This window comes from Sciurus vulgaris, assembly GCF_902686455.1.
Source record: "Sciurus vulgaris genome assembly, chromosome: 4".
Lineage (NCBI taxonomy): Eukaryota > Metazoa > Chordata > Mammalia > Rodentia > Sciuridae > Sciurus > Sciurus vulgaris.
The window spans coordinates 81,527,238-81,550,600 of NC_136464.1; the positions used below are offsets into that span (position 1 = coordinate 81,527,238).

The 23,363-nt window shown below is 36.5% G+C and overlaps 2 protein-coding genes across 4 annotated transcripts in view; one reads left to right on the plus strand and one right to left on the minus strand.

Moving 5' to 3' along the window:
• The window catches only part of LOC306660154 (cGMP-dependent protein kinase 1), a 1,225,718-nt gene that overhangs the window by 520,618 nt on the left and 681,737 nt on the right, over positions 1–23,363 (minus strand). The window lies entirely within an intron of this gene.
• On the plus strand, positions 6,574–10,666 carry CSTF2T (cleavage stimulation factor subunit 2 tau variant). Its single transcript, XM_079138307.1, has one exon. It carries the CDS (start codon positions 7,062–7,064, stop codon positions 8,886–8,888), a length of 1,827 nt encoding a protein of 608 aa, XP_078994433.1. The 5' UTR covers positions 6,574–7,061; the 3' UTR covers positions 8,889–10,666.

The window sequence follows — 23,363 nt, forward strand, 5'->3', positions numbered from 1 at the left end:
TTAATCAAATCCAACCCTTCAGTGATAATGATGAAGATGTAGACCCCAAAATAACATAGGCTAAGACTTGTGTCTCTTTCCACTGAAAATGTTGCTTCACCTACTATTAGTTCTATATAACAAATGTGGATTAATAACTACCATGTGATAACAGTAATAATTTTAAAAACATATCATGTATTCCATTAACTTCAATACAGGTAATAATATTTTATTTTAAAAGATGCTGAAACAGAAGAACAAAGAGGTTGATTTGTTCAAGGTCACACAACTTCTTGACAACCCAAGTCTCTGTGATGCTAAAATCTGCGCTCTAACCTCCTTCACACTACTGCCTGAAAACAGTGCTCAGCTAGGCAAACCTGAAGATCTAGATCCCATGGCAAGATTAAGCCAATAAGTATGCATCTAATCCTCACCCAGCCTCTTTCCTTCCCCAGCCCTTGTTTTACCCAACTATTAAAAAAAAAAAAAAAAAAAAAAAAGGTATGGTTGCCACCTGTAATACCAGTTACTCAGGAGGCTGAGGCAGGAGGATTCCAGATTCCAGGCCAGCCTGAGCATGAGGCCCTGAATTCATCCCTAGCAAACCCCTGCCCCATGTGCACACACACTCATACACAAACACACACATGGGGTGAGGTGGGGAGAATTAGAATACACAATACTTTTCAAGGAGAACATTTGACTCAATCCAATACTAGGTCTAGAGTAGCCATATTCTCATGGGCCCCAAATTGATATGTTTGTCTTTGTCTTTCCAATAAAAGTAATTCATCATAGATAAAAATAGATAAAATTTACTATTTATTCTTCTGAAGGTTGTTTCATATTAAATACATTAAATTTGGGAGAACATGTCACAGTCCAACTTAATTTGGGGTTTGATAATTTTGGGCTTATAGAAAAGAATTTATGACCTTTCACCATATGCCTTCAAATAGAAAAGTGAAACATTTTCTCATTTGATTTACACACCTTGTAGTCCATCTTTTGCCACAGCACTGATTGCCATGTCAAAATTATAATTAGTTATACTCAGAAAATCAGGAAGAAGACCAGGGGAGACTGTGTCCAGGCCTCAATAAACTGTGATTATTGAACTAATTGTGAAACAGGAAGTTTAAATTTCAGAGATCTGGTTTCGGGCTGTAGCTGTGCCATTTCCTAGAAATGCATCCTTGGGCAACTCATTGAATAGTATTTTCAAAGTTTGATTTCTTGAGTCAAATGGTGGGTGCTCAAACGCTGTCTTTGCCAGTTAACACTGACATACCCGTTAACTTCTCCATGTCTCTATTCCTTTAGTAGTAAATGGAGATCCTATGATTGTGATTTCCCAGATACTTCTAATACAAGATAGTAGGTCATGGTCACCAAATCAATACTCTTATTTTAAAAAGAAAGTCCTTGAGGTGCATATTGAAGGATAAGGATTTAGACATGATGGCAGAAGAATATAAAGTGGGAAAAGAGGCATCCCCAACAAGGGAATAGTAGGAGTAAAAGCCAGGATATAGAAAAGCACAGATGACGCATGGTGCAAATCAAGGTACAATTTATCCAGAGAAGAATATGTGGAGGGATGGGGACAGGTAATGACAATGAAGCCACATAACAGAGAATGTTAAATGTTGGAAGTATATTTACTGCAATTTAGATGAATGGTTATAAAGGAGAGCCCAGGGGCTTGAGGTTGTAGCTCAGTGTCAGAGTGCTTGCCTAGCCTGTTCTTAGGTCAGTGATAGTTCTTCCAGGTACTACTTGATACTATGGATATTTAATGAAGTATGCAGAAATGAAAGGTTTGATTCTCAGAACTACTGTGTGTGTGTGTGTGTGTGAGAGAGAGAGAGAGAGAGAGAGAGAGAGAGAGAGAGAGAGAGAGAGAGAGAGAGAGAGAGAGAAAGACAATACCCTCCTTTTGGGGAGGAGAGCCCGGCTTCAACAGATAATACAAAAACAGATTGGATCAGACTGGTATTTTTAAACTTCTGCAATTATTATTCTGTTCATATTTCGGGGGAGGGAGAAAGCCTTTTAACTCACATCAAGTTCATGAATCTGTTCATCAAAATGTTTCTATGATATGTCCCAGAAGCCACCCTTTTAGCACACTACTTACCAATTCTTTATTGATTTCCTCTGAGGGCATCAAAAATATTACATTTCAATTTCAGGCTATTTCTAGGTCTGGTTTATTCTCTTCGTCCTCTGTTTATCTATACCAGATTATAACCCATCCTTAAGTTCCATTTCCATCTACCTAAATGATACAGACTTTACATCTTCTTCAATTTCTTCATACCTCATTAAATACCCATTTTATCATGTAATAACTTGGAAGAATTATCACTGACCTAGGAAAAAAATGACAGGTATCCTAGCAGATCTTTTCTATGATTTGGATCTTGTTAATTAATGCAGCAGGATTCCTCCTGAGTAAAATAAAGGGTTTGTGAATTAGCAGCCTTTAAAGTCACCTATAATTCATTAGACATTTATAGTGAGCATCCACCTCTGGTAGACTTCTTCCTAGTTGCTGAGGATACAGTGGTGAAGACAAAGCATCTATGCCTATCTGCTAACAATTGTCTTCCTACAGTACAATGGTTCTCCAACATTATCTTTTACCTGCATTATAATTACCTGGATGACTTGTTAAAGCAAATAACCTGTACTTCTGATGCAATAGCTTTGAAGTAGGGCCCCAGATTTTGGATTTATAAGGGGTTTCCAGGTGATGCTGATGGTACTGGTCCAGGCACCACAGTTCAAGAATTTTAGTTCTAGTAGATTGTCTTTTACACTGCTTATTTGCCAGTGCTTGGAATGAATATTTATGGAATTTTTTTGTTAATTGATAAAAAGGGACACAGATATTTCCTGAGTGATTTTACAGAAGGGAGGTCATAATACTATTCTACTTAAAGGTAAAAAAAAAAATATCATTAGAAAGCTAAATTAAAGACAAAGTTTATGCCCAAAGGAAAATAAAATGACATTCAACTTAGAGGGAGGGGGAGGAAGATTAGGAAAAACTGTGGTTGGAAGTTATTCCTTAGGGACCCTTACACTTATTTCAAGAAAGGCTTTGGGGTTACAGGCATAACTCAGAGGTAGAGCACATGCATAGCATGTGTGAGGCCCTGGGTTCATTTCCCAACACCAGAAAAAAAGGAATACCTGTAATTATTCAAAGTATCTTTAATATGTGTCTAGAATTTATCTATTTAATCTATGGTAAAACTTTTTATTAATATTTTTATACTATGTATGTATTGAGGGTCCACAGAGTATATTTTGATATAAAATTTTGTATTTAGAAATATCTGAGTAACATATTTTTGCCAAATCTGGGGGAAATTTTGGTGATTTAGTTGTATAAGCCTGTTCTTTGTTGAAAAGAAGGTATTTTTTGAGTTAAGTCAATGGTTTTCAAGTGTGACTTAAAAATGAATGTCCAAAGCAATTTCAGAGTAAAAGTTTATAGTTTCCAAAGGTGATTAGTTTGAATGACAGCTCCATTTGGTCATACATGCCTTGTGTGCTTGTTTAAAAATCAGTCTTATAAAACTTGATATGTTGATTTATTGACTGGACACCTGAATATAAAATTTACCATGTACATTTTTCTTCAGAGTGCATGCCATCCTATATCTGAAGTTTAAACCTTATGGAAATAAAAAAAAGAAAGCTTTATAAAATGCACACTCTTCTAAATTAGATGTATGAAAAAAATGCACTAGTGCTAGAAAAAAAGCATGTAGAGCATCTTGGTTATCCTGGGCTGTTCAGTTAATAAATATTAGTTTATGTGTCCTGAGTTACACTGGTGTTGCATGAAGGGGACCATATCAAACCATTTTTTATAATTTGGAATGGAGGAATAGAAAAGACATGGAAAAAGAATATGTGACAAATATCACACTATAATCATAGCTTCCCCTTTGTTGTTTGTCCCAAGTTCCTCAGCTACTCTGTGTTCATACAACCTTTGAGCTCAGAAAATCTTCAGTATGAGACCAGCATATACTAGCTGTATTTCATCAGCATGAAAAACTGATAGACTTTAAAACAAACAAACAAAAAACACCTCTCTCACACTCTTTTTTGTTCCAGAAATTGAACCCAAGGGCACCTAACCACTGAGCCACATCCCCAGCCCTGTTTTTAATTTTCATTTTGAGACAGAGTCTCACTAATTTGGTTAGAGCCTCTCTAAATTGCTGAGGCTGTCTTTGAACCTAAGATCCTTCTGCATTGGACTCCAGAGCCACTGGGATTCTGGGATTACAGGCTATATCTCATACTTTCTTTTTTTTTTCTTTTTCTTTTTTTTTTTTTTTTTTTTTTTTTTGGTACTGGGGATTGAATTCAGGGGCACTTGACCACTAAGCCACATCCCTAGCCCTATTTGTATTTTATTTAGAGACAGGGTCTCACTGAGTTAGCGCCTCGCCATTGCTGAGTCTAGCTTTGAACTCTCGATTCACCTGTCTCAGCCTCCCAAGCTGCTGGGATTACAGGTGTGTGCCACACTTTTTTAACAGAATGTACATAATTTAGTTTGGCCAGATGCAAATGAAGGAAAATTATTTCTAATCTCAAGAACCAATAATTTTTTTTGACGGCACTAGGGATTTAACCCTGGCTCTTGTGCATGCTAGACAAGCGCTCTATCACTAAGCCACATCCCCAGCCCAAGAACCCGTGATTTTTTAAATATTCCCAGGTGAGCAGCATCAGTTTTGACCAACTAGTTAGACGGGCAAATTGTCCAGAGCTACAAAATAAAAATCTGACTTAGCAAGCCCTGGCTCCAGGTAGTTCTAATGCATGCTAAAGAGTGAGGGCTGCTTATTTAGATACTATCATTAATAGCAGTAAAGAAACAGTCCAATAAGCTGTGTAAATTCCCATAAATTTTTACTATTTAATCACCTATTATCATCCTTATGATTATTATGGACAAAATTACACAACTATTGTCTAAGATGTACATAGTCAAAATGTATACACACACACACACACATAACATGATTTCTCTTTGTAAAAGAATGGTATAGAAAGAAGACAAGTGGATTTTTTAGCTTTCTGAAATGACACTAACCTGAACTACCTCTATCCTTATTGTAGTAAAAGAATCAGGAGCAGAAAAAACAGTAATATTACTAGTAGGTAGCTATTCTGTTTCTAGGACCTAGTAGGGAACTTTTATTTGGTGATATAAATAATCGTATCATTGAAAGATGTAAGCCGTCATGTGTGTTGGTTGAATAGCAATATCCTAGTCTCTTTAAAAGAACTATTAAAATACTTCAGGGTAAACAAAAGCTTTGTCTTATTTATAGCTAAATCAGCTCATTGGACTGGAATATTCATGATAAACAATCACTTGTTGAAACTTGAAGTTCCATGACCTCCTCAAAAGGCATGTTTAGATTTCAATGATATGCTAGTTCGGAATTGAGGCATAGACTGAAGCACTGCAATACATTGAATATATAATGCAATCCATATAGGTAGTTTTAAAGTTTTTACTAGCCACATTAAAGAAGTAAAATAAAACAAGTGATAAACAGGTCAAAATAATTCTATTTCATCAAATAAATAAAAATATTTCAAAATGTCAACATTATACAATTTTTGTGCTTAGTTTTCCAAATCTTGTATGTAGAGCACACCCCAATAAAATGATAAATCTTAACTGGAAAAACGTTTTATTTAAAATTACTAACCATTTATCATTGCTTAATAGATTGCATACCCAAGTTATTCCAAATGCTAAAATTTTCCAATAGGCTACCTGAATATCAGTTTTTGTTTAAAATAAAAATATAAAAATTCAATATCACAATCACAATAGCCACATTTGATACACTCACTACATGTGGCTAGGATAGCACATTTCTCAGACTATATCAGGAGGACCTGGAAAAGAATTGCTTTGCCTTCAACTTACTACTTGGCCCTGGATAATTTACCTAGCTCTAAGTTTCAGATCTATGCTCAAATGGGTGTGGGGGCTACACTCAATGAGTTTAAACTTCTCAGAATTCAGTAGCAAAATCTAAGTAAGTAGTTTTTCCTTTCATAGTAGGGTGGATTTATAGCATCTGAGTTTATAATAAAATTCAGAACTAAATTAAATGCCCACAAGAATTGCTAAATAAATTCAATTAATCCATGCTCTGCAACCACAGAATGCTATTATTATCCACTGATTAATATTAAAAGCGATTCATATTGAGGGGAAAACAGCCTAATAGTATGAACACTACAACCGCAGGCTGTGTGCAGAAAGAAAAGCCTAGAAGGAACGGCCATCTAGTAACATTTATACTAAGCAACTGGGGGTGGGGGCGGGTTGCGAAGATGAAGCTGGTACAAGCCTGTTTGTATTTCTGGGCAGTTAACTTCCAAAAATATTTTTCTAAAAAAAAAAAAAAAAAAAAAAAAAGCTATTACTTTTGTATTTTAAAGGGCAAATCTCAATCCTGCTTCTTAAATGAATACACTTCTACTTCACAGTCTGAAAAGTAATTTTAAATAATTTAAATATATTGAGCTAAAGATAAATGACGATGTGAAAATACTTGTATCAGATCAAACACCACACCGCTTTAAATCAGTTTTCGGTTGGCGGTTTCCCGCGGGTGGAACGCAAACAAAAACCGCCCTTTACGTCACGGGAGGCGGACTCTCCCGGTTACCATGGCGAAGTCTACTCGGCCATTTTTACTGTGGTCAAGTCAAACGGAGCCTGTCATGGTGGGGGTGGGGCGTCGCGGAAAGTCTGCAGAATAATACCTGGAAAAGGAATTATGCGTCTCAGTAACAACGGGCTGACAGAATCACACATGATCAGAACGGACAGCTTAAGCCAAGTTAGTGGGACATTAAGACGTAGGTTCTGCGAAGAAGCGGAACTTTGCAAGTGGCTCTCTAAGGTTTCTGCCCGGATTTTGAGAGCGGCTTCCTTCGCTCAACGGAAGTGTGGGTCACAAGAGGACGACTCTTAGAAGAATCCGCTATCGGCTCTGTGCACAACCGGAATCATGTCTAGTTTGGCGGTGAGAGACCCGGCAATGGATCGATCGCTGCGTTCCGTGTTCGTGGGGAACATACCGTATGAGGCAACTGAGGAGCAGTTAAAGGACATTTTCTCGGAGGTTGGTTCTGTTGTCAGTTTCCGTCTAGTGTATGATAGAGAGACGGGAAAACCCAAAGGTTATGGCTTCTGCGAGTACCAAGACCAGGAGACCGCGCTTAGTGCCATGCGGAACCTCAATGGGCGTGAGTTCAGTGGGAGAGCGCTTCGGGTGGACAATGCTGCCAGTGAAAAGAATAAGGAGGAGTTAAAGAGTCTGGGGCCTGCAGCACCCATCATTGACTCGCCCTATGGGGACCCCATCGATCCAGAAGATGCTCCTGAATCAATTACCAGAGCAGTTGCCAGTCTCCCCCCGGAGCAGATGTTTGAGCTGATGAAGCAGATGAAGCTCTGTGTCCAGAATAGTCACCAAGAAGCTCGAAACATGTTACTTCAGAATCCACAGCTGGCTTATGCGCTGCTGCAGGCGCAAGTAGTGATGCGAATCATGGATCCTGAAATCGCTCTGAAAATTCTGCATCGAAAGATACATGTCACACCACTGATCCCAGGCAAATCTCAGCCTGTCTCTGGCCCTGGCCCTGGCCCTGGCCCTGGTCTGTGCCCAGGACCTAATGTTCTACTGAACCAACAGAATCCTCCAGCTCCTCAGCCTCAACATTTGGCTAGAAGACCTGTTAAGGACATTCCTCCTCTGATGCAGACTCCTATCCAGAGTGGAATTCCAGCTCCAGGGCCAATACCAGCAGGAGTTCCTGGACCTGGTCCTGGTTCCTTAACTCCTGGAGGAGCAATGCAGGCACAAGTTGGAATACCAGGAGTTGGCCCAGTGCCTTTAGAACGGGGACAAGTACAGATGTCAGATCCTAGAGCTCCTATGCCTCGTGGACCCATGACTGCTGGTGGCTTACCTCCTCGAGGACTGTTAGGAGATGCTCCAAATGACCCACGTGGAGGGACTCTGCTTTCAGTTACTGGAGAAGTAGAACCCAGAGGTTATCTGGGTCCACCCCATCAGGGTCCCCCAATGCACCATGCCTCTGGTCATGACACCCGTGGCCCTTCCTCCCATGATATGAGAGGAGGGCCATTATCAGATCCCAGATTGCTAATTGGAGAGCCTAGAGGACCCATGATAGATCAAAGGGGTCTACCTATGGATGGTAGAGGAGGTAGAGATTCTCGAGGGATGGAGGCTCGAGCCATGGAAACAGAAGTCTTAGAGACAAGAGTAATGGAGAGAAGAGCAGTGGAAAGCTGTGCAATGGAAGCCAGAGGGATGGAAGCAAGAGGCATGGATGCAAGAGGATTAGAGATGAGAGGCCCTGGCCCTAGTTCAAGAGGCCCCATGACTGGTGGAATCCAGGGTCCTGGTCCCATTAATATAGGGGCAAGTGGTCCTCAGGGACCTAGACAGGTCCCAAGCATTTCAGGAGTGGGAAATCCTGGAGGTGGTATGCAGGGAGCAGGTATACAAGGGGCAGGTATTCAGGGAGCAGGCATACAAGGAGGAGGAATGCAGGGAACAGGCATACAAGGTGTGGGCATACAAGGAGCAGGTATGCAGGGGGCAAGCAAGCAAGGTGGAGGCCAGCCAAGCAGTTTTAGTCCTGGGCAGAGTCAGGTGACTCCACAGGATCAAGAAAAAGCAGCTTTGATCATGCAGGTTCTTCAGCTGACCGCAGATCAGATTGCCATGCTGCCACCTGAGCAAAGGCAGAGTATCCTGATTTTAAAGGAGCAAATCCAGAAATCCACTGGAGCATCTTGAAAGGTTTTTAAAAATACTTGGCTGTAGTTTCATAGAGTTTATTCTGTAGCATAGAAAATGGGTGCAAAAAGCTGACTTCTGCATCCCTACACTTCAATAATAAGGGTTTCCCTCCTAGAACCTAATCACATTTCTTGTTGTCTTTGTGTTTTCATTTTTAATTGAAGGGAGGGGGTGGAGGGAATGGGTCTGTTCACTTTAAGTCACTGTAAATATACAAAAATAACTCTGAAAGTGATTATAGTGTACCAAATAAGATTACAATGGATATGCAGCAATATTATAGTCTCTACAATATGTTAAGTACATTTTTAAAATATTGAGTAAAACGTGAAAACTGCACATAAAGACTAAAAGGCACCCTGTTAAATGCTAATGTACTAAGATGGTTTTAAGATTTTTGGTTGTATAACAAATTTACCTCAAAATTATAAGATATATTTTTTGGTAAACCATTCAAAATACAAAATCCTATTTTGGAGGAAATACAGCTTTGTATTAGATTAAACCTTGTTTTAGTTTTGGAATTATTTTGAAATGTTAGAGCTAACAGGATGAGTTTAAATATGTGGTTTTAGAGTTTTTTTTAAAAAGCTATGTTACCTGAAAAATCAAGGAATCCACCTGGTTAATGTTGCTTCATTTATACTTCTCTTCAGAGACAAGCAGTATTCTGCCCTGACCCTGGCTGTGATGATTTTACAGGGGTAGTTCTATGACAAACCAGGTTACTTAAGTCTCCTTTGATGAGACTCAGTATACTATTTCTCAGTACCTTCCTATTTCTCAAGAGTCTTTAAGCCCTGAATCTGAATCTGAGTAAGTCTCACATCCTTTCCCCAAAATCAGTGTCAAAGGACCATTTGATCTGAGTGAGTACACACAGCATTGGGCTTTTCATAAATAGTGAAAGGTTTCTTTCAGTAAAGCTCCCAGTTTCCTGGTAACTAGCTTCCACGTATAGATGGTATCCATTTGGTCAGTGAGAATCAAGACTAAAAATCTTAGTCTCAACATTTAGCATGCCTTTTTTTCTTGTTTCATAATCTGCTTTTTCTATTGCCATCGTATCAGATAATTGAGGCGAAGATGGGTAGAGATGATATAGACTGAATATTTGCTCAGTTGACTTATTGCTCACTTTTGACAAGTCATTTAATCCTAATATACTTACCCATAAGTTACTTAAAATCAATAGGAAGGTGGAACTTAACATGTTTCCTTTAGAGGTACCACCTAGTTTATTTTTAAGCCTTGAGGATGTGGACACATAAACATTTTATCACAGTCTAAATAGCAATTAACAGAAGAATGTCCCAGATAACCAGGTGATTTTCCTCTGGAGAAGGAAAGCCAATATCTAGTTACAGAAGGAAAAAAACAAAGTATCTTTTAATACAAGGACGATATTGAACTTAGAAATGAAGTTATTTTCCCTTTGCCAGGCTTTTACATTTTGAATGGGTAATTCATTCTCATTTTACAAAGATTTCATTCCTATGCTGTTTGCTTTGCTTTTTGTTGTGGTCGTTTATACTGTTAAGTTTCTTGTGCTTTCTGTTTCTCCTGTATTAGAAGATAACTCACCTGTGTATGTGTGAAAGTTCTAATTAATATTCATTTAGAGTTGGCTTGGTTACTTTGAAATTGTAGTTGCTTTATCCTAAAGCTTTCACTGAAGGGCTCTAGTTGTGAAAACTATTAAAGGTTATAGTCTTTGTTCTAGTAAAATCTCTGCATTGTTTAATGAAAACTAAATAAAAATATTGTACAATTAAGACTGATTTTAATATTTCATGTTTAATTTGAATACATTATTCAGAAGTTTGTTGTTCTTAAGAGATAGGTGGGGCCTGATTACTTTTGTTAATGAAAAAGGCAAAACTAATGAAAGTACAAAAACTTGATGAAAATCCTTTATATCCATTATCATCCATATAGTTCAACAGCTAAAATAACTATAAAGCATGTGGTACTCTATGGTTTGTATCAGAAGCAATATCTTGTCGATAGTCAGATATTAGGCTTTTGTTCATGTTTCCCACAGAGAACTCTTTGTTCGGGAGCAGCTTACAGATATCTTCATTACTGACAGCATTTATTATATTGCAATGCACTGTGTTTACTTCTAGCCCCTATTCCCACTTCCATTAGACCACCAACTCAGCATATGAACTACCTTACTCATTCCTGTCTTCATTATTAAATAATCACAGATGGGAATAAAGGGCAAATAAAGTGTCTTAGGGAGTAAATATTCTCATTAAGAGCACTCAAATTTCTCCAAAAGAAATTAGCTCTAAGAACTATTTGCATTAAATTATCAATTAGAAGTATGATAAAAGCAAACATTTTTACTCTTTGAAAAGCTAATAAGATAGCTTCTCTTCATTTCCTATTCACTATCTCAATGTTCCAGTATTGATATAGGAAGTAGAGAAGCCTATTTGATTTGACAGGGAAGAATAATTTAAGGAACACGTATGCTACAATCAGAACCTTCTGTTTTACTACACAACCATCAGTTACAACTTCTATCATGATAAATTTTTTAAAAATGTACTTTGGCATCTGCTGATTTTCTAGGATTTCTAATAATTGGAGTTGAAATACAAGCCAATGTCAACCTCAGGCAAAGGTAATGTGAGATTGTATGTAACTTTTCAAAGATAGTTTTCAGATTTGGTAGAAAGTCATTGAAAAAAATAAAAACCCTTCTAATCAGCTTGCAAGGCTTTTTGCTTTACCATGCTGTGATGGGTCATTACATGTACAGAACCTAATTTTCTATGGTGTGTCAGGCCTTTCTCTTAGGTCTGATGAGGTCTCAGGATAATTATGTGCATCAACCTACATGAGGAAACTTGAATCATTAGTTACATCCCACAGTCCTCTCACTGCCTTATGTCATCAGGTATTCTCTAGACAGAATTCCCTGGTTGGCATTTGCTTTTACTCATCAGTCTCTTATCAAGAATGCTCTGTAGCCAAGAACTAATTCAGATTAAAGAAATGAACAATTTATTAAAACTTCATACCTAATATAACTAATGTCGACTTGAAATACAATATGGATTTTATATGATTCTGATATATAAATTTTGCAATCTGAAAAAAACTTCATATTTTCACTTGCTTTTATATTATTTTCACATCTAGATACAAAATTTGCTCATTTGGTTTCAAAATTCACCACCACAAATGTTCATATTACAGATCATCTCTCATGATATATTAACTCTCAGGTTTCTTGTTTCTATTTTCTATCACAATATCATATCAGTAGAGGGCATATACTATGTCAAAAGTGACATTTGAGGTAGTATTTCAAAAGTAACAAATAGGTGCTTATTAAATATTGTATATGGGAATACCTGAGTATTTATCAACTGTAAAGAAAATGGTTACAAGTAGATATTAAGTCCCAAAGATAGGTAAGTAATCATTAAGGAGTTAGAACAAAATTCATCATGGTCTCAAACATGAAGAATTTTCTATTATTCAATATAATATTTGCAGAAATTTAAAATGAATCTCAGGTGCATCACAGAAAAATGATCATTTAGAAACATCTATTATATTACATATTTGTCTCATGGAAGTAGAACAGATTTTCTTTCAAGTATTAAGATAGGAAACGAGTTTTCCCTAATTATTTTATCTCCTTTATATAATTAGCTGTCTTAATCAGAATTCTGTCTTGTTACATTGAAAATAATCCTTTTATAATTCTGCAAAATCTATTAACTATTTCACTGTACTTTTCAATTTGTGATAGTACTACTACTTCATCTTGTTGCCTGGAGTCAATATTAAGCAACCTGAGCCAGTTTAGGAATCTACTTGTTTTTCTCTGGACATTTAAGTAAAGGCTTTAAATTAATCTTCCTTGGAAAAAAATATATCTGCTATAACTCAGTTCCCAATTTCCCTTGTTTTAAGCATTCCTTTTAGTATCATTGAAAATGTGCACCAAATGAGAAAATGGTACAGTTGAGTTAATAATGTAACAGAAAGGCCTATATTGGGTTTTTGGTGCATTGGCATTCATAAATCATACTGTATATCACAAATATTACCCTTATTCACAGTTAAATCATTTTAGCAATATAAATTAGAACTAAAACCATTGCCAGACATAAACTTTGTCTAGGGAGGTAAACAACTAGAATATATTCCCTATCATAAGCTATTCCTATATCCAAAATGATTTATTTTACATTAATCAAAAAAAATCTTTTTAGCAACATATTGTTGAAACTTCTAGAATTACTTTCCTCTAAAGTTTTAAATATTTTGGGATAAGGAATCTCGAATTGGTGGCCTTGGGCCAATCGATATTGTAGATATATTTTGTTTGCCCACTTTTCTCAAAACTTTTGAATTTGATTGCATATATTCTCCAATTTGGTCATAGGTCAAAATTTTTCCCTATGGTGGTATACTTGGCTTGAGTCATAACTGCCTGTCAATCTCTGTAATACTTTGAGTTTATAATTATTTGCTTTTACTTTGTATAAAAATGTAGCTATTAAAGAGAAATTATTGGTTTCTAACTCAACAAATATAAAACAAAGACTTATTTAACAACTGGTTTATCAAGTGTGTTTCTGCAAAGCCAACCGTGAAAATGAACAAAAACCCAGAGCAAATAAAAACACCAATGACAAATGATGTATTTTGTATTTATAGATTTTCATGAAGGAGACTAAGCAAAGGAATGTCCTGAGATGCTAACCCGATATCTTTTGCATTTTTAGTAAATATTGACCCCAAATGGCAATGCCTTCTTTTTCAATTAAAAATGTGTTTATAAAATAAGAAATATATGTCATGTATAATATTAAATGTTAATAGCTCTAAAATGAACATAGGTCTAGTAGACAGAACAGAGTCATTAAAATTGATCTATTATATAATCCCAGTAGTTCAGGAGGCTGAGGCAAAAGGATTGAAAGTTCATAGCCAGCCTCAGCAACTTAGGCCCTAACCAACTTAATGAGACCCTGTCTCAAAATGAAAAACAAAAAGAGCTAGGGATGTGGAATAATGGTTAAGCATCCCTGGGTTCAATCCCCAGTACCTGACTCTCCCCAGAAATCTATTATGCAATTCCCATGTAGCAACCATAGTGATTTAAAACAAATAACTTCATGTTATTCCCTTGTAAAACCTCTCATGGCTTACATTGCTCATAGAATATTTTCATGACCTATAAAACCTTAGTAATTTCCTTCTTCACTTTGTCAGCATCACAAGCCTCTTCACTCATTGTTACACCTATTGTGTGCATAGCTTCAGCTCCTTGAATTTGCCAAATACATTTTCTATATAGGCAAATAGGCATAAACATAGGTATAGATACAGAAACAGAATATGTGTAGCTATGAGATATAAGCTATGGTTATAAAAACAAAAGATTATTTCTGTAAAAACTATGTTGAATGTTTTAAGGTATGTATATATTTGTCACTTCAATTTTGTATACCAGTTTATGCCAATTGTACTAATTTTTGTAATATATATATACATTTATATAAAGAGAGATATATTAGCATCAGAGCAAAAAAGGTTATTTTTTATAAAAACTATATTGAATGTTTTGGTAAGATTTTAGAGAAGTGAGTGACGACAAATGGACCATTATTAAACACAGTGGGTGTTAAGATAATTTTAAAAGATACTTTTAAAATTCTTAAAATCTAGACTTATAGAACCACATACTTTCTAAGTATTCGAATCTTAATTTCACTTTAAAGGAAGTTTGAAACTGGCAATCATTGAGAACACATTATGTCCAAACTTCAGTTTTCTCAGAAATTTTTCAATAATGGAGAAAAAATTATTTAAGTAGTTACATCTGAAATTTGGTATTGTCATAGTCATCTGCACTCCATCTCCCTGGGTTTCACCCAAGAAAGATACCAGCCTGGCACCTCCTGCTTCCCCATTCACCTGACGTTAAATGCTCAAAGCAAATGGAATATGCTTTACTCTCTCACTAATTAAAGTGTGGTCCTTGGACCAGCAGCAAAGGCATTATCTGCGAGTCTGATAGAAATGAAGACTCTGGGGTCCCATTCTAGTTCTGCTGAATCAGAGTTTGCATTTTAATAAAATACCCATTGAACCACATGCAAATCAAAGTTCAAAAAGTACTGTTTAAAATTAACCCTAAGAGAAATACAATGGAAAACAAACAAAAATACCTTAAAAACTACTATTAAGACAAAGAGGGAATGTTTAATTTACTCAGGGGTACAAAAGATCAAGAATTGGGAAAAATCCCTACCCAGTTTGAGTAAAATACAGGAGCAAGTCATCAATACAAAGACATACTCAATAGGTAAGCAGAAAAACAAGAATCCTAGTTGTTCCTAAATAATTAAATGAACCCTGGACCTAATAGGAAAACAAATATAAAATAATTGAAATTAATGTTTTGAAAGAAGACACCTGGGTGTATTTAGTCCACGTATATGAGCTTTTAAGTTCCCAGGGGTGGAGAGGACGCTGTGTTGAACACGCAGAAAAAATACATTTATTATATATTTTTACCCAAAACATGGCACATCAAAAATTGTTTCAGACAAGCTATGACTCTGGGATGAATGATGCCTTTTATAAACAATATCTCACGAAGTCTTTTCTTTTTTTTCTTTTTCTTTTTTTTTTTTTTTTTTTTTTTGGTACTGGGGCACATAACCACTGATCCACAACCCCAGCCCCTTTCTGTATTTTATTTAGAGACAGGTTCTCACTGAGTTACTTAGGGCCTCGATAAGTTGCTAAAATTGGCTTTGAATTTGTGATCCTCCTGCCTCAAACTCCCAAACCGCTGGGATTACAGGCATGTGCCATTGTGCTCGGCCCTTGTGAAGTCTTAATTTTCATCCAATCCCACAAGTCTCATCATCTTCCTGGAAAGATACACTATCCGGCCAGGAATGCTGATTTCACCTTAGAATACTACTCTTTCTTTTGCGACTTTCTCTTTCTGTGACCCAGGAATATTTCCTATAAGACTCTCACACAACTTAATCAAGGCAATAGAAGAATTGTTCTATTGATTAAGTAAGTATAAACCTGTGACAAAATTCAACTGCTAAAAATTTGTCAAACTTCATCTAAATATTCTAAAGAATCAAACAGAAATTACCAATAAAACAAAAACAGTTAAAAGGATCACCCTAGTATTTGTTCTGTTAATTTATTTTCAGTAGACTTATTGGGGAAATTATCAAAACTCTATGCTGTTATTTGTACCTTTCAAGTTTGTCTTTGAACCTAATCATAATTAAGGGTACAAATTAACCAAATCAACATTTGTAAATTAAGCAAATTAAGGGGTTTTTTTTCCCTTCAAAGAAAAGTTTACATTGAGTTTAAGTGATTGAACTCAAAACATTTCTAGCAAACAATTTAAATTCAATTCAAGGCCTTTCAAGTGGTAACATCAAAGCATTATTGTAAGACTGTGAAAATAACCGGGAATCTGCGAACCTTCCCTGTCCATGTGTGTTTGGACTACTTGTATTCTAGTCCTAACTGAGGACTCTGTTTGCCTTGGAAGGAAAAACACACTTGCTAAGTGTGTGTGTGTGTGTGTGTGTGTGTGTGTGTGTGTGTACGCACGCATGTGCGTGCATGTGGAGGTAGAAGAAAAAGAGAGAGAAGGAGAATATCATAAGTGTGAGGACTTATAGAAGCTTTGATTGGTGGAGATTTTGTGTTATATTTTTCAGATAAATGTTTGGCAATTTTCCCCTAGTTAGTGCCAATGTCAGTACATGGCAAACAAGTTAATTCTTGACCAGTAATAACTGGTTTAAAATGGCCCACACCTGGCTAACCCGACAGAAGAATTAGAACTGGGTGTCTTGTGGGGATGGGGTGGAGAAGAGGCATTTCTGCATCTCCTGTTCTCTATTCTGTTCACCTGGGATTATAAAAATGGAGGGTGAGACAGATGCAGTGGATGGAGGCTAATGGTCCCTGAATCAAGCAGGATTATGAAACAGATCTCCTGTCAGGGCCATTCCTGTGTGGAAGACTCACAAATTACCAGGTCATGTCAGTACTCTTCAAGACAGAAAGAAAAATAAAAGGGAGAGAGGGCTTAAGTTTTTTTTCACTAAGTCTCTCCAAAACTCACAAAACTATTCCACCTGCATAGTCGTGGCTGGCCACCCCAAGCAGTAGGTGATCTCTCTAGCTTATCTTCAGACCCTCGATATATTTTGTTACCATGCCACAAAAGCTGTTTTGTTTTAATAAGCAAAGAAAACTCCACTTATTATTGTTATAGGCAGAAGTACGATTGTGTAAAGTGTTTTTGTTATGATAGAATTCACATTTATACAGTAACCAAAGACTGTGAGCTGACAGAGACTGCAATAGCAGAACTTCAGACATTACCCACAATATTTGGGCTGGGAGGAGATATTTAATTTTGAGGGAGGGAGTTGACACTAAGGCTCTTTCAAGTGACTGGTACTAACATGGATGCCAGGTGTTAAATACTATGCCATTTTCTGGACAATTGGATGATAATAGAAACAATGTCTATAGAGAACTTGCCAAATACCAGGTGCTTGGCTTGTATCATCTCTAATTTCACTAACATCTGGAAAAAGTGTGAATAACTGCTCAGATAACTGGCTTGCTGAGTCACACAGCTTGTAGGAAGTAGAGGTGCCAGTGAAGCCAAGTTTGTCCAACTCCCAAGCTTTTCCTCATCTCATGACAGTATTTAAGGAGGAGATAGTAAGAAGGTAGAAGAGTATTCTCACAGGGAGTCCAATGTCCTGGACTCTAGGGAAGTAGAGAAAAATAAAAAGCAAAACTTAGAATGGAAACATATTTAAATGGAATACCAGATTATTTATAAGGAATCTATAAAACTAGGCATTTTCCTAGTATAATTCTTGTCAATATCTTCAAACAATCCTGCGATCTATTTTTAACATTTTTATTGAATACAAATTGCATACCACAACTTTTAGCCATGTAAAACATACAATGCAATGGTTTTTATGATATTCACAGTGTTGGGCAAACATCACCATAACCTAAACTTAGAACATATTCATTTAAGATGAAACCCTGTATTCATTAGCTCTCATTCTCCACCCTCATTCTCCCACCTTCATCTCTAGGCAAACACTGATCTGCTTTAGGTCTCTACAGAAAATCTGGACATTTCCCACAAGTGAGGTTATGTAATATATGATCTTTTGTGATTAGTTCTTTCACTTAATGTTTTCATGACTCATATGTGTTGTAGCTGTATTGTTAATATTCCATTGTATGGATATACAACATTTTATTTATCCATTCACCAGTTGATGGATATTTGTGTTGTTTCTAGAATTTGACTCTTATAAACAGTGCTGCTGTGAATATGTGTGTGCAAAGTTTTGTGTATGTTTATGTTTTTATTTCTCTTGGATATATACCTAGGAGTAGAATCACTACATCACTTGGGAACTTTATGATAACCTTTAGAGGAACTGTCAGACTGTTTTCTTAAATAGTTGCACCATTTATCCTCCCACCAATAGCAAAGGAAGGTACCGTTTCCTTCCTTTTTTGTGACACTCCAAAATTTTCTTTTTTATTACAGTTATGCAAGTATATATGAAACAATTTTTCTTTGTGGTTTTGATGTGCATTTTCTTGATACATAATGATGTCTAGCATCTTTCCATATGCTTATTGGCTACCTGTATAGCTTCTTTGGAGAAATATCTGTTCCCAGTGATCTCTATACTATAGATAAAATAAGCAAATAAAATAATGTGTTTCATGATTTCAGCATGTCTATTCAAATTAAATGAATAATCAGATGAAAGAGTCCTTAACATATGAAAGGCATTAGTTCTTTCATGATTTAAGAACTGACCTGAAATAGGAATAGTCAAGATGAAGAAGCAGAAATGAGGGTTTCAATGATATTCTTATGTCCTTTTAGAAAAGCAGGTAATTGTTTTCATGGTTTGTAGCTGTGAAGACATTAGTTGAATTTGAAGGAAATTGAAGGTGCTTTTCCACCAGGGAAATGCAGTATTTTAATAAAATACTGTTCAAATTCTAGCTCTAGCACAGGCAATCTGTGTGACTCATTTCTATTCCTTACTTAACTCCCTCCCAAAGTAGTTGAGAGAGCTGTTTGATAATACACTCTGTAACATGCCCACACATAATAAGCTCTTGATACGTGCTAGCTTTTGATATTATTCTAAAAACTCATACACAACACACTGTGTGGTACCATAAGATCAACACAAAATGTGAGCCTGCTCTGTTTCTCTGGATGCTATGACCGACAGGGATAGAGAAATCAGCTCAGCTATGAGGACCTCCACTGCAGAAGAGGAAAGAAGGATACTTCAAGAAGTAACTGTTCATAGAGAAGGAGGTATATCAAACCAAAGCAGTTCATATTTTGTGGAAGACCATAAAAATCTATGAAACTGTCACCTCTTTTCTTTACCACTTTCCTTGTATTTCCTTATGAAGTAAAGCCATATTTTATACAAGAAGAACTCTAACATAGTGTTAACAATGGTGAAACCCCTCTAACAGCCGACTCTGTTTGACCTAAGAGGTTTCAAGGTCCTGAAATCTTGTTTTAGACAAACCAATAGAAATGGTATCCGGATTTTATCTACTTGAGCTTTTATAGCTTATATATTTCTATTTCCTATAGCTTTATCCAGTACAATAGAGGACTGATCTTCAGAAATGTGTTTCCTTTATCCAAGGCAAACTTTAATAACCCAATAAAAAAAAGTTTGAGGAAGTATTTGCACTATTTGTTACAATGTTGTATATAAGGCATATGTATCTTAAATGCCTGATTTATGAATGAAGTGTTCAAATACAATCCGGCCTTTCTTCCAGCTTTCATGCTATACACTATGCTATAGCATCTATTAAACATTTTGGAATAAATGGATCAAAATGCTATAATTCAACTGATGCTTGTTAATATTTTGTGTTTTATAAATATCTGTATTTCTGAACCCAATTTAAGAAAACAGTCCTACAAAATTACATGTATTGAAAAAGGCTTTTATGAAATACTACCAGCCCAAGTAAAGAATATTAAAGTAACATAAATCCTATAATTATGCTTATTTTACTATAAGCCAGAAACAACCACAGTTCTGAATTACATTAAAATTCAATGTTAGACATGTGCTTTATATAGTGGAATTAGAGTTTTATTTAGGACCTCTTAATTCTTTAACTTGGCATTAATTTAGCAAATACTTTTTGATCTCTATAAGCAGATTTATGTAAAAGCAATCATTCTGCTTTGAGGAGTTTTTACTTCTGACTATTATATTTCTCCTCAAATTTTTGCTCAAAAAGAGTAGAAATTTTCAGTTTATGAACCTGTCAGCATATAATTAATTTAAATATAATATTCTATATCAGTGCTTCCTATGGCAGCCTCTAGCTACATGTATCTATGGAGAACTTAACCTGTCACTCAGGAGGTTGAAGAACTGAATTTAAAAATTTTTCCAAATATAATTACGAAGCTGCCACATACCACAGCATCTCCCAAGGTGTATAACACAGGTATGGAGGACATAGTTATTTTATGACAAGCTATCACTTTAGGTAATGGCTCAAAATAATGAAGTGGATCAATTAAACAAATTCACCACTGATCATAGTATTTACATTATTAAAACTGGTAGTTAATCATTAGGGTACATGTATTTAGATAGATAAATATTTAAATAAAGTAACTATTTCTGATAGATTCTTATGAATATGTCCTGCTCAGAAGAAATGAAAATATAGCTAGCTCATTTTATTCATTTTTCTTTAAGCAAAATAGTTACCTAATGCCCAGCATGTGAACCAATGAGGATTCAGAAAAATCCACAAGGATCCTGATCCGTTAGTATGATTTTACATTAATTCAGTGTTTACTTTATCCCAGGTCCTTTAAGTATATGCTTTGTCCTGAAGAAGAGAGACAGTCCAGAAAGGGAGACAGTTACCAAACTGGAGGGAAGTATAGTGACCACAGCACTGCAGTATTAGAGCATCAGAATTAATGAGACTGAATATACAAGCATTCAAGGTAGTTTCTTTTTGCAAAACAAAATTTGGAAGATTAAGAAGAGTTTGTGAAGAGTCTTTGAAGGATTATGGAAAATAATACTCCTACAAGACAGCTCTGCAAGAAAAACAGAGGGAGGTTGGGAGGAGGGAGGGGAAATTGACTAAACATTAAACCTCATCCACCCTTTCCCAATAACAATGGACCCTGAGGGGGTAAACAAACTTTCATCCCTTCCCAGGTTCATCCCCAGCATCTCCACCAAAAGCAAACATTTATCCCTTCCCAACTCCTGTGCATCTTGAAGGAAGGAGGAAAATACTGAATGCTGGGCCCTGAACTTTGACCTTGCCCCATCGGGAATTAGTCCTAAATGGAGGCACAGCAAATATTGAAACTCTGGGCAACAATGGATCCCAGAGAAAAAACAATGGGCAATATTTGAGTACTCATCCCTCAGGATCTGGACTCCCATCTTCCCAGGTAATAACGAGTTTCAATCTTTTTACAACTACCCTCCCATGTTAAAGTTTTAACCTGTACAACTAGTCCCTGACTGTCAAAACTGCACATCCACAGTCTCCAACAAAACTATAAAACCCGGACTCCTTTTGTAACTCCATAACCAGAAAATGGGCCCTCCCATGCCTGATCCTCAGACCTCGCTGCAGAATAAAGGAAAGTTTGCTGATCCAAGTTTGCTTTCCATCTTCTGCCTCCATCATTTGTGGGTCATGAGCTTATACTCTTCCTGGGCAGAGAATTTATATGAATCAGGATATTGGAACGAACCAGCATGATGCTATTGTTTGATGACTTCTGGATCATAAAGGAGCAGCAGGTGATCAGGCAAGAACTAGATCCCCAGAAATAAGCAAGAGTCTCCCCTTAGAGTGAAAATTAAAGGTACTAACTAAAGGGTTTTAGAAAACAAAATGAGAATTCATATTGACATTCAAGAAAGATCTCTCTGAAGGACAGCAATCATGAAAAAAAAAAAAAAAAACACAACAATTTAGGTTGAAAACATTACTGTGGCTCTAAGTAATCCACAGATGAAATCTACAAGGAATCTAAAAGAGAAAGGCTCTGTCTTTCTGAGAAGCGAACAATCAGCAACTCCAGTCATCAAGAACTTAGTCCAAAGGCAGTAATAAAATGACAAGAAAATAGCAAACAAAAAGAAAAACAATAGGTCAATTCTTAGGAACTCTACTTGTAAAATAGATCCTTTCACAGAGTTTATCGACTTGGAAATGCAGGTAAAATGCTATGGGTTTACCCAGATAGATTGGAAGTAGATGTGCAGTATAAGAAAAGAAAAACACTTGTGGTACAGTGGTCCACTTTATGCTTTGAATGCAGCCCTTACTGCTCTGCTACTGCAACTTATTTTTAAATGGACATGTTTCTTTCTCTTCCTCTTTCCCTACTCCTCCCTAATCTTTCCCCCTCCCTAATCTCAGCGGGAACCTTTCTTTGGCATCCTAGACAGAGTTATCTGTCCCTGAGTACATACCCACCACAGGAACAAGGTAATCCAGACTTTGGGGATGGCACCAGAAGATCTCAGATATTACTATTTCCCAAATTAACAAGTGAACTACAACTCCAAGAGAGAACACATAGAATGTAGCCTTTGAACCACATCTTTAAAAGCCCCTTGTTTCTGTTGATGGGAGAATCACAGCTCCTGGGACAGGAGTTCCCTGTGTTTCTCCTTTGCTTGCAAAACAATAAGCCTTCTTTTTCCTTTTTCTCCAAACTGTGTCCTGGTTTTTGGATTAGCATCTGGGACAACGACGGAGCTTTTGGTAACACTTGTAGGAATCAGAAACAACAGCTGAAAGTGAGGAAAGAATAAATACCAGAAACTTTGTTTTCACTATTGCATTTCTAATAGGGAGCCTGACACCTGGCATAGGACGATGTGCTCAATAAACATTGGTTAATATATATGAATGCCATCTATAAATGAATACATCCTAAAAATCAGGAGAATTAGGATATTTAGATTAATAATTCATCACAGCAGTCCCAAGACTCCAGGATATTATATCCTAAGAGGATGACTGATGTTCACCCTGAGGCCCCAGGGGTAGTGTGGGTGGATAGCCAGCCACTGAGTCAGACTTTGACCCCACCAGGCACACTCATCTTAGTTCTTTCTGGAGCTGCAGGGATCATGTGTCTGCAGATTGAAACAGCTGCCTCCAAATAAGACATTTATCTGTGCCAAAGTCTCTTTTCTGGTAAATGCCAAATAGAAAAATGAAAACTATGAATCCCCTTTCTTAAGTAACATGACTATTTTATTTCTATTAACATTATGTAATCTATATAATTAACACATTATCATTTGGAGCAATGATAAACCAGATACAATCAGG

Coding starts and splice junctions, on each gene's coding strand:
- CSTF2T (XM_079138307.1), top strand. CDS start 7,062: ATGTCTAGTTTGGCGGTGAGAGACCCGGCAATGGATCGATCGCTGCGT.